General features: G+C 49.0%; 1 protein-coding gene across 1 annotated transcript in view; it reads right to left on the bottom strand.

Annotated features, from left to right (window-relative positions):
* Nucleotides 1-11,664, bottom strand: part of IQCA1 (IQ motif containing with AAA domain 1) — a 108,178-nt gene extending 96,514 nt beyond the window's left edge. The window contains exon 1 of the mRNA XM_054277702.1: nt 11,318-11,664. Within this exon, the coding sequence (XP_054133677.1) occupies nt 11,318-11,664 (347 nt within the window). The remainder of the gene's footprint in view (nt 1-11,317) is intronic.
* Nucleotides 11,665-14,589: the final 2,925 nt, after the last annotated feature.

The raw sequence follows: 14,589 nt of genomic DNA, 5'->3' as shown, positions 1-14,589 counted from the left end.
GAAGTTTCTGTGTTTGTTTTATTAAAACAAGCTTAATACTTTAAAGCTTTCCAACTTCATTCTAAAAGGCTTGAAGCATCCTTCAAATGCTTGAAGTTACAACGCCCAACAGTGCCAGGAGTTTTATTCAACTGTGCTAATTGAGAAGATGGTTTAATTGAAAAGGTGTCTCCCTCCAATGCCTTTTAATAGGCATTTTAATAGTCCTTCTCCCTTTTAATAGGGGGAAGGACTATTTGAAGCTCTGCACTTTTGGGATCTGGACCAATTCGTGTTTCTAAAGCTGTTCTGCCTTTCTGAAGTGGTTGCTTGGCATTAACTGCGGAGTAAGGGTGGGGTTGGTGCAAATGCTGGAGTGAAGCTGGGGGCCCTAATTCAAATGTGAGGTAAGGAAAATAATTTGATTTATTTCTGTGGTAGCAACTGCTGCAGTCCAAGGAATTGCTAAATGTCTGGTCTGGTGGCCGTGGGATTATGTGGCATGGAAGCTGTCACCTCAGGCCATCTCCATATCCAGGAGCAGTAATGCTGCTCACTTGGCAGTTTTGGTAGGAATAGGTGGAGTTCTAAGGTGAGCATGGACTGGCTGTCAGTGGCTTTTCATGGGAAAAGCAGATCAGAATGTCCTGGGGGATGAGCCTAAAGGAGCAAGAAATGAGCCATGAGGTTTTTATTCAGAGAAGGGCTCAAGCAGCAGGTTTGTCATGGAAGGGTGTTAATAACACCTGTGACAGAGAAGACACTTTTTGGTCCTGTTCTCCTTTGCCAGATGGAGACTCTTGCCAGTGAAAAGTGTTAAAAAATCCTACATCTTTGAAAATGCCTCTCTAGGAATAGAGCAAGGAAATTCCTTCTGCGCTGAGCCATGGTTGTGTTGGGAGAAAACCATTCATTCATTGGGAGAAAACAGTGGCAATGGAAACAGGGACAGCTGACTTGCTCCTTAATCCCAGGAACAAAGGCTTCAATGGTGCAATCTAGACCCATCCTTGCTGAACCAAGTTGCTGTGCCTAGAGCTTCTCAAAGAGGGATGAGAACAGCAAAAGGCCCTGCCTTTGTTAGATGAGCTTTGAGAGCAGACCTTGCATTGGGGGAGTGTTGGTTTATTTATCCCGACCAGAAAGCTGGACAGATGTTGTTAGCATTGTTTGTGCATGACAATAAATGTTGGAGCTCTGTGAGCTGATCTTATCATTGCCTGTCCCGGAGGTCAGAGTGACCCAAGGCTTGTGCTGCAAGAGGGACGTGTGGGGTGGGACAGGACAACTCCAGCCCTGAGTGCCTCAAACATGGGGTGCCCTGGGTGGTGACAGGGCTGTGGGACTCCCCGCTGCAGTCAGCAAAAACACCAGCAACCAAACCCTGCTATTGAATTTGCACCATTAACGTTTTAGAGGGCGTATTATACACTTCAGCTGACCTGGCTTTCTGCAGGATGCAGCTGGCCTTGCTTTTCCTAATGCTTCTGCAGCCCACCCAGCTCTTTCCCCTTCCCTTTTTTCCCTACTTCATTTACATCCCACTGCACCACTCGTATCAGTCAATTGCAGCAATTAAGCCAGGTGCAGGAGATAAACAGAACAAACCCGGCCGAGGGGAGGAGATGGGGCTGAGCAAGGCCAGCAGGGCTGGAGCCAGAGCACGGAAGGATGTGAGGCACGCGGGTTTTCCAGCGCGGGAGGAAACGGCGTGGTGTCCTGCGTACTTTGTGTGATTTCTCACGGATAGGGCACAGCTTGTCAGCCTCGGAGGAAGCCCAGCCCTGTGGGGTGTCCCCACAGCCATCCCGCTGATTGATGAGCCCTGGGGATGCTGGGGCTGGAGCCTTTCCCGTGCAGGTTGCTCTGTGCACGCAGAAGTGACCGGTTTACAATAATCTGCCTTCTCTGAGTGAGCAATGTCAAGTGGTTCCTCCTGCTGAGCCAGCTCATATCCAGTTTCATTTTACATTGGGAATGGCTGCTGGAGGGAGGAGAGGAGGGGGCTGCAGGACGTTTCCATGAGGCACTGCAGATAGGACATAATTGCTTCCATAAAGCATTAGTTTATCAGATAAGCGCAGGGATGATTGCAGGCACGGTTGTTGGGGGTCAGATGTTAAGACTATGGATATTATGGGATGATTGTGGCTTTTGCAACATGAGGGCAAAAGAAACGATGGGCCCACTGGAAAATGAAGTGCTGAAGGAGAAGGTGGATGTGAAAGTGATACATTTGTAGCTGATAACCCTATGTACCTGCTGTGTTCGGGGTCACTGACACCCTGGGGACCTGACCCCCAAGTTTCTTAGGTACAGAATGGGTACATCATGTACTGGACAGACCAAGCAGAAATCTGATTTGAGTGTTACACTGCTTCACCCTGGTTAAAAACTAGAGGACACATCCCCAAAATGGGATTAAAATGGTTATCCCAGGTCCAAATGAGAGCCCTTCTGGCCTAGTCTGAAGGGTGAGCTGGGCCTGGTGTTTAGAGCTCCTTTTGGGGCACTTGGCAGAGCTGCTGTGAAGCAGAGGAGCCTTTCAGCTTTAGAGACAAACGTGCTCAGGGGTAGTCAGGAGGAATAACTTCAAGGTTATGCCTTAAAAGCAAAGGAGAGCACAGCCTCCCCTTGCCTGTGAGTCAGACACCGTGTGATCCCTAAGTCCCTGTTGGAATTTTTGCCTATTTGCTCAGTGCCCCTTTGCATTAAATTGTGAACTGCCTCAAAATTGCTTCCACACGCTGCAGGGGGAGGACAATGTAGCATTGAATGCACTGGGCTTTTATTTACTGTGACTGGTCCACTTTGTAGGCTCTGTCCTGAGCTATGTCTGTGCCCAAGGATATTCCACCAGATTTAGGTTGGATTAGAGCCTCTAACTCACCTATTAGTGCAGGTAATGAGCCTAGCTTTCTTATTCAAGGCTTAAGAAAATAAAATCCTGGGAAAGAAAGTTGTCTCCTGATCTCTCTGTGCATACAGCACTGTAAGTAATGCTACAAATTGTCATAGCAACTACCAAATAGGGGTGTTATGGGGGAAATAAGCAATGCTGTAATGGGATGAGGAAGAAGCACATCAAGTGACTGAACTCCAGAGTCCCCAGAGTGATTTCTGGCAGCTCACAGCTTGGAGGGAAGGTCAGAGCTTTAGCTCCTCACTGATGTCCTTTCTCTTCCCTCCCACAGAGTAGAAACAGAGACTAAAACATGGGCTTAAGAATTTCTTTTGCCCATAGCCTGATTGCCAGTTCAAATCTCACTTTTATTGCTCAAAGTAAAGCCTGCTCTCCTTGTGTAGAGTGAAGCTTAACAACACAGGGTTTTTCTCCTGCTGAAGTTACAAAGAGATGTTTAAAATCCTGTCAAATTGTGCATGCCTTGTTTTAGCATTGTAGGGCCCTCCAAGTCTGCATGTTTGCTTGCCCCATCACTCCCAACACTTGGAAAAGCCTGTTGGTTTGCAGTCCAGCTGAGGTGAGCCTGCTCACTGGTGCTGGGCTGGTTTTAAGGCTGAAGCATGCCCCTCTTGGAAGGGTTTGTGCTGAGCATGCAAGCTGTCCCTCAGGCCACTCCTGAGCCAGGGCAGCAATCTGCCATCAGTGGGGTCACCTTTGTGTGCCTTTTCTTCTCCCCCCAGAGCGTCTCTGGGTTTCACTCCCTGCCAAAGGGAACACTGCCCCTGTTATTCCAGGACATGGCACAGCTTGTCTCTGGATTTGTGCATGGGCTGAACCCTGGCTTCTTTGCTGCCTGGTTTTTCTGGGCTGCCCTCAGCAATATCTCCTGCTTTCCCATGCTAAAGCTGCAGTAGTGCAGTGCTGCCTGGGTCTCCCTGGTTTATCCTGATGGATGGAAGGAGGTGGAAGGGAAAACATTTGACTCTGACTCCAGGTTTCCTCACCTCGTTTGGGAACTCCTGTGTGATTAAAGGAACTCTAAATTGTGTGTGTTAAACCGCTGCTGAAGGAACCTCTGCTGCCACTGCAAGGCCACCTTGTATTTCTTTCTCAGCACTGGGGCTGGAGAAAGTGCCCCAGGGTTTGTGACAGCCCCAGGGATGTGGAGCAGGGCTCAGGGAGCCTGGCACAGGACACACAGGCAGCAGGGACAGAGATGCAGGGCTGGTGACAAGGAAGTGCACGCAGGGGCCACAGCTCGGGGTCCCCTGGCCACACTTGGGAGCCTGACAGGTCAGGCATTGTGCTGAGCCCTGGGCAAACACGGGGGAGGGAAACCCTGCCCTGCAGCCTCGGGAAAATAAAGAAACAAGAGACAAAGGTTGGGAGGGGAAAGTGAGACCCTGAGAGGAAAAAGGGTTTTTAATGCTGCTGCTGCTGCTTTTTTTTCTTCTCTCTTTCTAAAAATCACCAGGCTTAGGGTGATGCTGGGTGATCCAGGTCAGCAGTTACCTGTTCCCTCACAGGTGTTGTGGGGTGATTACATTGTAGGAGTAACCCCCCTTTTTTCTTTTGCCCTATTATAGGCAAACATTACTTGTGTTGGAGAGGTGCAGGCAGAATCAGAGATCAGTGTGGCCTTACAACAAAACGTGTCTGAGCTCAAGAAGTCCTTAGACAATGCTCTCGGGCTCAGGGTGGGGCTCCTGGGGTGTCCTGTGGAATCCAGCTGCAGGCCCAGCAGTTGGATCAATGGCTCTGGTGGGTCCCTTCCAACTCAGCACTGATCCTGTGAACCAAATTGCCTGAAATGGTGTTGGAATTAATTGCTGATTTCAAAGCCTTTAGCCTGCAGTCTGGAGCAGTTCAGGCTCATGAGCCTGTTTAAGCCTGCCTTGCTTCTAAAATAAGATTAGTCTCACAATTATGCCAAACTTCTCAGCTGGTGGTGAATGTGACTCTGCCAGATGACTTTTTAAGCAGGCTTGCTCCAGCCACGATGTTTTACAGAGTTGGAAGCATTTGGGGGAAAAATAAAGGCTAAACCTCAGTAGGCTTTGGTTGTGACAAGAGAAGAAAACACACAGCCTGCTGGCATTGTTAACGTGAACAGCTCGGTGCTTCTGTCATCTCCAATTTCAGTCCTGGCTACTATGACAGAAAGTGAAGGGGGAATAAAAGATTTGTGTGGCAGAAATGTAATGGGAAACCACAGGGAAGGCGAGGAAGCAGTTCCATGGAGCAGCAGCAGCAGCAGCAACAACACACCTCAGCAGGTCTCAGGCACCTGCACCTGCCTAACTCACGAGGCTGGCAGGAAAATGAACTGTTTTCTTTCATGGGTTTTTTAAAAACCAATGTTTTCCTAAATGACAAAGCAATTAAGGTGTGGGAAAAGCTATTTTGAGCTGTCCAATGCTCCAGAGGCTGCCCTCCTGTCCCTCGGCTCCTGCCTGGGCTGTGCCCTGGGCTGATCCCACAGTGTGGGCAGCAGGAAAGAGGGAATTCTGCCCCTCTGCCCTGCTCAGTGAGACCCCACCTGCAGAGCTGCCCCAGCACAGGAAGGACCTGGAGCTGCTGCAGACAGTCCAGAGGAGGCACCAGGATGAGCAGAGGGATGGGAAAGCTCCATGGGGAAAGGCTGGGAGAGCTGGGAATGCTCTAGAAGAGAAGCTTTGGGGTGACCTAACTGTGGCCTGCCAGTACCTGAAGGGAACCTGCAATAAAGATGGACAGAGACTACTGACAAGGGTCTGGAGTGCCAGGGGAAGGGGAAATGCCTTCCCACTGCCAGAGGGCAGGGCTAGATGGGATATTGGGGAGAAATTTGTCCCTGTGAAGGTGGGGAGGCCCTGGTACAGGTTGCCCAGGGAAGCTGTGGCTGCCCCTGGATCCCTGGAAGAGTCCAAGGCCAGGTTGGATGGGGCTTGGAGCAGCCTTGGCTAGTGGAAGATATCCCTGCCCATGGCAGGTGGTGGGCTTTAAGGTCTCTTCCAGCCCCAAACTATTCTGTGTTACATGAACAGCAGCCTCCTCTCCTTTGCAAGCAGAATTTTTCCTTCCAAGCAGTATTTGCCTATAACACACTTCACTGCTTCTGACAACAAAGTTTATTTCGGCTTTAACCATCCTGTATCTTCTTCTTTTTACCCCTCTCTTCCTTAGGACAGGAAGGGGCAGCTACCCATCCAGCTGCCTACAATTCCATGCATAAAGGGCTGGGTGCTGCCCTATCCCTGCCAGGAGCAGGAGGCTCAAAGCTGACACCATCTACTCAGTTTCCTGGAAAACTGGAGCCTTTTCTTTCCCTATTTTCCAGCACAAGTGCTGCTGGGATATTTCCACTGACAATGCTTTTTCCCAGAGGAGACACTGAAGGAGTAATACACAAGATCTTTCCCTACCTGCTCATTAAGGATGAAGGGAGGCACAGGAGGGAGTTGTAGCTTTGAGTCTTAGCTGTGATCAATTTGATCCTGTCTCTGATTTCCTGCTTTAACATAAGCAAGATGATGTGCTAATGCTCACCAGGGGTGGAAAGAGGGGCAAAGATGAATCTGTGACTGCCTGGGAGATGTATGAGAGAGAACATGCAAGGAATGCCCAGGAGGAAGCTAATAATTGTGGCGTTTGGTTGGAATTTGAAGAATATGGCCTGGGGCCAGACGCTGAATGAGGGGATAAAAAGAAATATTCAACAACGGGCCAATGGCTGCATGAGGCTGGGGCCCCGTGGGAAGGGAATAGGATGTGATCACAGCATCAGAAACTGCATCGTAATGCAGCCACAGAACGTGAGGGGGGACAGCAGGGGGGATTAGAAGTTGCACTGACATTTTTTCACATTTGGGTGTTGCAACCTTAATTTTCTTCAGCTGAGCCTTGGGGATGTGATGTAAAACAGAGAGCTCTGCTTTGGCTGTTTCTGTTGGAAGCAGGGAGGGAGATGCTCAGGATCTTGTCTTAGATCAATATTTAACCAGTGAATTAATATAAATTCTATTTGTGACACGAGATTAAATTTTAAAGCGCTTTGATTGTTTAAAGCTCCTTGGTGGCAGTGGCAAATGTCTTGTAGCTGATTAAAACCTGGCAGGAGTGGTAGCAGTGCCAAGGCTTGGCTTTGAACGTGCGTGGGCTAGGGCTGTCAGGGGCAAGGTAAGAAATCACTGGTCAGGATCCCAGGGGTCAAGGAGAGGGTAAACAAATCCATAAAAGAGGAGGAAACAGCAGGAAAACATAAATGCAGCAGCATCTCTGTGAATCTCCAGTGTCTGGAACAGAAGGTACATCTGCATGCAAATGCTGGGCCTGAGTGCTTTGGGAAGTGAGACACCCCAGCACTTTTTAATCACCCTGCACTTGATGGCTCTGTTCCCTCCCGAGGCTGAGACTGCCCCTGGAAAATCCCAGGCATGTCTGGGCATGCTGACTGCTCCCTTGGCTGCCTGCTGCACTTAGTGACCCTAAGAGAGCGCTGCTGACTCTGAGCTCCCCCCCTGCCCTGACACAGCTTCCTGAGGCAGGGGAACTAAACCTGCTGCTTTAGCCCACACCTCTGAGAATCACAGCACCTGGAGCATGGTGAACGTGCCTCAGAACAAGGAAAGCTGTGTAGCATTTCTATTTCTGAAGAACCAAAGCTCTTTCTCATAACCCCCTTGCATTATTGTCTCTTTGTCTCGCTGCCTTCAGGTAAGGCAGGCTGTTGGAAGTCATGTTTGTCACATGGCATTTAAAACACCTTGGACATGGCCTCGAGTTGCACCAGGGAAGGTTTGTAGAATAACAGAACCATGGAATGGTTTGGGTTGGAAGGGAGCTCAAAGTTCATCCCATCCCACCCCCTGCCATGGCAGGGACACCTTCCACTGTCCCAGGGTGCTCCAAGCCCCATCCAGCCTGGCCTTGGGCACTGCCAGGGATCCAGGGACAGCCACAGCTGCTCTGGGCACCCTGTGCCAGGGCCTGCCCACCCTCACAGGGGAGAATTTCTCCTCAACATCCCATCTTTACCTGCCCTCCTGCTTGAGGCCTTTCCTCCTTGTCCTATTACTTTATACCTGTATGAGAAGTCCCTCTCCAGCCTTCTTGTCAGCCCAGTTTAGCTACTGGGAAGATACAGGACAGGCTGGATATCAGCAAAAATCTCTTCATGGAAAGAAGAAGGTGGTGGAGTCCCCATCCCTGGATGGATTTAAAAACCATTTGGATGTGACTCCTGGGGACTTGGGTTAGTGGTGGCCTTGGCAGCGCTGGGTTAAGGCTTGGACTGGATGATCTCAGAGGGCTTTTCCAACCTGAACAACTCTGATTTATGGCGCACAGCCAGCCTAACCTCACTGCAACCAACCACCTTAACAGTAGCCTTGGTAACTTATTTGAGATCCAACTCTGGCTCCTCTTTAGGAAGGGCTGGATTAGCCCAGCTGTAAATCCTGTGCTGTGCACAGCTACAATGTCATTATAGCAACCTGAGCCAAGGGGCTTCAACACCAAACTGGAGTCCCTGAGCAGCACCTTGCTCAGAAACAGGAGTGGATGTGTGCTCTTGTCATGGGGCGTGGATATATGATCCTGTTTATATGGATTTGCTGGCAGTGCTGTCAATGCCATAGGAAATGCTAAAAGCCCTGTCTCTGTTAAAATTAAACTGAGCCAAACCAGTTGAAGCACAAGTATTTTTCCAGCTATGCTCAGTTTGACTCCTTTGGTGTTAATCTGGCTCAAATAACAGCATCCATGATCCAGAGACTGGGTAGGAATGACAGATTCTGAGATAACTCTGAAGAAGAGGTCAAACACTGCTTTTGTGGGGTTTTTTTCTTTCTTCCTTTATCTCTTTTTTCTTTTTTTTTTTTTTTTTATTCCTTTTAAAGAGCACAATTCAGACAACTCTCCACTACCCTGTGAACTTCACTTAACTGATTCCATGAGAGTGTTAGGCAGGATTTATACAAGCCCTGCACTGGATCCACCAGGGATCTAACCAAGCTTTTTCCTCCAACTGCAGGCTGAGATGGGTCTGCCCTTGGACACAGCCCCCAGACCTTCTCTGCTCTGCCCTTCATCCCTCTCACCTTCCTCTCCTGAACCAAGGAGCTGCCTGGCTGGAAAGCAGTGGAGTTTTCACTGGTGTCTGGCTCTGCCAATGTGTGGAGGCAAGAGTGGAGAAAAGAAGGTTGGAGAAAACTATCTCAGCGGAAACCTTATTGCTCTCTGCAGCTGCCTGAAAGAGAGTTGTGGTCAGCTGGGGCTCAGCCTTTTTTCCCAGGCAACAAGCACTAGGATAAGAGGAAACGGCCTCAACTTAAGCCAAGAAGGTTCAGATTGGTTATTAGGAAAACGTTTTTCACTGAAAAGAGTAGTTAAGCATTGGAACAGGCTGCCCAGGGGGAACAGTGGAGTCACCATCCCTGGAAGCAGATGTAGCATTTAATGATATGTTTTGGTTGAAGGTTGGACTTGGTGATTTCGCAAGTCTTGTCCATCCTTAATAGCTCTGTGAAGCCCAAGGTGCTGGTGACAAGGAGAGCTGCTCTGGTTCTGAACTTGGAAGGATGGTTTAGAATCTGAGGGCGTTTTCCCTGGCAAAATGCTCTGAGTTTGGAAATGGGATACTGGGCAAAAGAAGCAGTGGGCTTTGAGGTTGTTGCCACTGATGCCAGAGAAGGGAGACCATGGGAAAGATGCCAGGAAAGGCTTTGCTCACAACCTGCAGTTTGGATATGGCCAGGTCTGGGTGTGAAGGAGAGGAGCAGAAGGAGGTAGCAAAACCACCTCGAGGTGTTTTCTATTTTGTTTTTACTAATGCACTATTATTCAATGAACTTGAATAAGCCATACCCAGCTTGGAACTGGGAAAAAGAGCCTCCACAAACTAGGCTGTGCTGCTGGAGCTGGGAGCAGCAGACAGCACAACACTGAGGGATGATATTATGGACGATGCTCACAGTTTAGCTCCCAGCACTGCAGCACAATGACAATAACAATAATACTTGCTGGGTTTGGAGTGATGTTTCTGGGGCAATGAGCACAGCTCTTTGCAGGCACTTTGATCCAATGCTGTCATTGTCTATTTTTTGCAGACAAACTCATAAAGCTTTGCACTGTGCTAAAATTACTGGGGGGCAACAAGACACAATGTGGGCTGTAAGAGAGAGGAACCTTTTGCACAAAGGGCCTGAGTGAATAATTTTAAGATCTGCCCAGTTTTCCTAAGTAGACACGGTCGCTTTGTGGGGTGCACCCGCCTCCCCTCGGGCTGTGTTTCACCCCTCTTGAGGCAATTTTCATGAACAGTAAAGAGGGAGGAACCTTTTGCACTAAGGTCTGAGTGAATAACTCAGACTAATGTTAACAACTCAGAATAATGTTAACATTTAAGAGGTTTTCCTGTGAGGATGCGGTGGCTTTGTGGGTGCACCGGTCTGCGTCCTCCCGGGCTGTGTCTCCTCACCCCTGTGAGGCGATTTTTGCAAACAGTGGGCTGTAAGAGAGAGGAACTTTTTGAGCAAAGGGTCCGAGTGAATAACATTAACATTTGCCTGGTTTTCCTGAGAGGACGCAGTCACGTTATGGGGTGCACCTGCCTCCCCCTGGGCTGTGTCTCACCCCTCTGAGGCGATTTTCACGAACATTAAAGAGAGAAGAACCTTTTGCACAAAGGGTCTGAGTGAATAACGTTAACATTTGCCTGGCTTTCCTGAGAGGACAGACACGGTCACTTTGTGGGTGCATCCGCCTCCCCCCGGACTGTATCTCACCCCTCTGAGGCGATTTTTGCTACCAGTGGACTGTAAGAGACAGGAACTTTTTGAGCAAAGGGTCTGAGGGAACAACTTTAGCATTTGCCTGGCTTTCCTGTGAGGACGCAGTGACTTTGTGGGTGCACCTGCCTGCCTCACCCCGGACCGTGTTTCACCCCTCTGAGGCGATTTTCACGAACAGTAAAGAGAGAGACCGCTTTTGAACTAAGGTCTGACTGAATAATGTTAATATTTAAGTGGTTTTCCTGCGAGGACGCGGTGGCTTTGTGGGGGACACTCGCCTCCCCCTGGGCTGTGTCTCACCCCTCTGAGACGATTTTCACTAACAGTGGGCTGTAAGAGAGAGGAACCTTTTGAGCAAAGGGTCCGAGTGAATAACATTAACATTTGCCTGGTTTTCCTGAGAGGACGCGATGGCTTTGTGGGAGCACGCACCTGCCTCCCCCTGGGCTGTGTCCAACCCCTCTGAGGAGATTCTCACGAACAGTTAAGAGAGAAGAACCTTTTGCACAAAGGGTCTGAGTGAATAACATTAACATTTGCCCGGTTTTCCTGTGAGGACGCGGTCACTTTGTGGGTGCACACACTCGCCTCCCCCAGGCCGTGTCCCAGCCCTCTGAGGGCATTCTCGCCCTCAGCCCCACTGCAGCCCCGGGCTACTCACTTCTGGGACATGCTGAGCGCCGAGAGCCGCACCGGCACAGAGGCGGAGCCCGGGTCGAGGGGAACCGAGCCCGAATCCCGCTGGGCCGACACCGGCACGTCCCTGGAGCCCCGGGGTACCGAGCCTGAGTTCGCTGGGCCGGCACCGACACCGGCACGGGCCCGGCCCGAGCCGCCCGCGGCCGCGGCGTTGCCTTGGACACAGCCCGGGGGGGCCGAGCCGTGCCCGCGGCTTCTCCTCCGAGCCAAGGGAGCTGCAGGCTTTCCGCCTTCTTTTTTAAACCTTTTATTCTTTTTTGCTCGCAGATTCACGAGGTGGTTTGGGTCGGAAAGGAGCTCAAAGCCCATCCAGTGCCACCCCTGCCATGGGCAGGGACACCTTCCACCGTCCCAGGTGGCTCCAAGCCCCATCCAGCCTGGCCTTGGGTACTGCCAGGGATCCAGGGGCGGCCCCAGCTGCTCTGGGCACCCTGTGCCAGGGTCTCAGCACCGTTAAAGTCAAGAATTTCTTCTCTGAATCTGATCTAAATCTCTCATTTTTTACTTTAAAACCATCCCTCGTTGCTATCACTATCACGCCGCCCACTCCCTTAGTTTTGGTTTTTGCCCCGAGTTTCATTGCCAGCCCCCCATTACTTTCACCTCCCCATTAGTTTCCTTCACTCCCCTTTCTTTGCCTCACTTTATTTTCCTTTTTTCTCCCTTTCTTTTATCTTCCTTCCCCCTTTCACTCTTTCCTTTATTTTCTGTCCCTCCCTCCATGTGTTTTTCCTTTCCCCCCCTTTCCTATGTTTCCTTTTCTCCCCTTTCCTATATGTTCCTCCCCCTTTCCTGTACTTTCCCCCCCTTTTCTTCCCCTTTCCTATATTTTTCTCTTTCCTCCTTATTTTTTTTTAGTTTCCCCCCTCCCTGTTATTTCCTTCTCCCACCAAGGGCTTGTCCCTGTTGCATTCACATTTTTCCTCTTTCTTCTTCTTATTTCTTTCCCTATTGAGGCAACTTTCTAGTGGTCTTCCACTCCCTTAACACTTAAAAAACAAGTTTAGAGGACAGGATTATTTTGGGGGGAAAATGCATTCAACCACAGAGCCAACGAGAAGGAAAAAAAGCAAGAAGTTTGGGACAATAAGTATAGTTTTGCCAGTGATCATATTTTTTTACACAAATTTCTGTATGCCTGCACTCCTTTTCTTTGTTCCCCCCCCCCCCCTTTTTTTTTCTCCCATTGAAGCCCCAGTTCACATAATTAGGTGAGATTCTTGGCTATCAAGTTTTTGAAATAAAGTTTCTAGCCCTCCCTGGTTTTGGAGGAAAAGCTTGAAAACATGAATCTTGAAGACCATAATAAAAGCATCTAAGGATATTATTCTTCAAGCCATATGATGACTATGCCCACCACATCATTTCTTTAAGTGTATGGGATCAGTGGAGGGTTTTTAGGAGGACTTGTTGCATTTTCTTCGTGCTGAGGTTGGAAAATGCTGTAAAATCAGCTTGTAATTTTCAATGTTAATATCAAAGGGGTTGTTCACACTGAAATTAACATGGGAAATTTGTCTGCTTCCTTCCAGTGCCTGTTCCTCATCCACGTGCAGGTCAGGAGGGTCTCAAAAGCAGTAAGTAACTTGTATTTTGTTCCTTTTTAAATAAAATATTCCAGTCTTTGCAGCCCAAATAGGAACCTTGCATTTTTATTTCCATTGGTGCTGGCATCTGTTCGCCACTTCTGATGCCAAACTGTGCTTTTTTCAGCCAAAAGTTTTACCTGCAGAGTCCCAGCAGTGCTGTCTCCATCAGCGTGTGTGGCTTTAAGGACTGATCGACCTATTGCATGTGTTTGCAATAAAGAAGTGGGAAGATTTCTGAAGCAGTTGAAATGAGAGCACCAAGATGGCTTGATTTGATGTGGATGTTAATTATTAATCTGAATTTATTGCCCTCTGTTAGCACCTCGGTGTCACAGTGCACAAGATTGTCGTTGTATTAACGATGAAATAATATTTATTGCTCACTTTCCCCACCTGCCTTCTCCACCCTCCCCCCCCCTAAAAAAAAGTTGGAGGAAAGCAAATATCTTCCTTTTAAAAGTGGGAAATTAAGCTACAAAGAAGTGATGCACATGAGAGCGTGCAGGGAGGCTGAGGGGATTTTAATTTTCATCAGTTCATAGAGAACTTCGGAAAAAAATGAGTTGTGTTGCTGGGAAAAGTCATGAAGAAAAATTAATTATGAAATGAGGAGAGTTGGTTTTTATTTTTTCTTCCATGGGAAAGGAGCCTGTTTTTGAGCTGAAATGGGAGCTGTGTATGACTAAGAGTAAGTAATTGGTTTCGCCTAAGAAAATAGACATTTATAAAAGGAGAAAGCAGGGAGTGGGAGATGTTCTGGTTTCCAACAGGGTTCCAGTTGAGTCCTTGAGCTTTTCAGTAATTTGCAGTGAAAGGACACAGGTCTGCCTGGGCTGTGGTGTCCCCACAGCTCAGCCTGGAGCAAAGGAGGCTCAGGGGGCCCTTGTGGCTCTGCACAGCTCCTGACAGCAGGGGACAGCCAGGGGGTCAGGCTGTGCTCCAGGGAACAGGGACAGGGCTCAGGCTGTGCCAGGGCAGGCTCAGGTTGGACAGCAGCAGGAATTTCTCCATGGAAAGGGTGCTCAGGCCTTGGAAGGGGCTGCCCAGGCAGCAGTGGGGTCCTCATCCCTGGAGGTGTCCAAGGATCTCATGGACATGGCACTCAGTGCTTGGGGTTAGGTGACAAGGTGGGGATCGGTCACAGGTTGGACTTGATGATCTTGGAGGTGTTTTCCAACGAAAATGATTCTGTGCTCACTGCAGCTGAGGTCCAGCAGACCCCTCATGGTCAGTGATCACCATGAAGCATCTCCCTCTTTCCATTCTGGAACCACACGTCTCCAATAATCCCTGCAGGCTCCAAGCAGTCTGAGATGTCGAGGTAAGACCAGAGATTAAAGGGATTTGTAGCTGTTATCCCACTCATTGTACATTTTTTGTACAGCATCACTGGCCACTTCCTCGTGCAGCTCGTGTTGCATTAAAAACTCCAAGTGTGTTATTTGATCTATCCAGCAGGAACAGGGGATGGGTTTTGTACAGCCCGTGCCTTTTGGCATCTCTAATTCCTCAGGCTCTTGCAAACACAGGCTTAAAAGTCCTGCTGCCTTGGAAACTAGGTGCCATCATTTTCGAAAAAAAAATCTTTTATTACGAGCTTAAGAGGTGACTGTGAGCTTACAAAGGGGGTAAAACATAAAACTGG

Source organism: Melozone crissalis, unplaced genomic scaffold, assembly GCF_028551555.1.
Source record: "Melozone crissalis strain CALT ecotype California unplaced genomic scaffold, PUWL_Pcris_2 ptg000023l_1, whole genome shotgun sequence".
Taxonomy (NCBI): domain Eukaryota; kingdom Metazoa; phylum Chordata; class Aves; order Passeriformes; family Passerellidae; genus Melozone; species Melozone crissalis.
The sequence above is the reverse complement of the archived record's forward strand: the minus strand, read 5'-3'. Positions and strand labels throughout refer to the sequence as shown.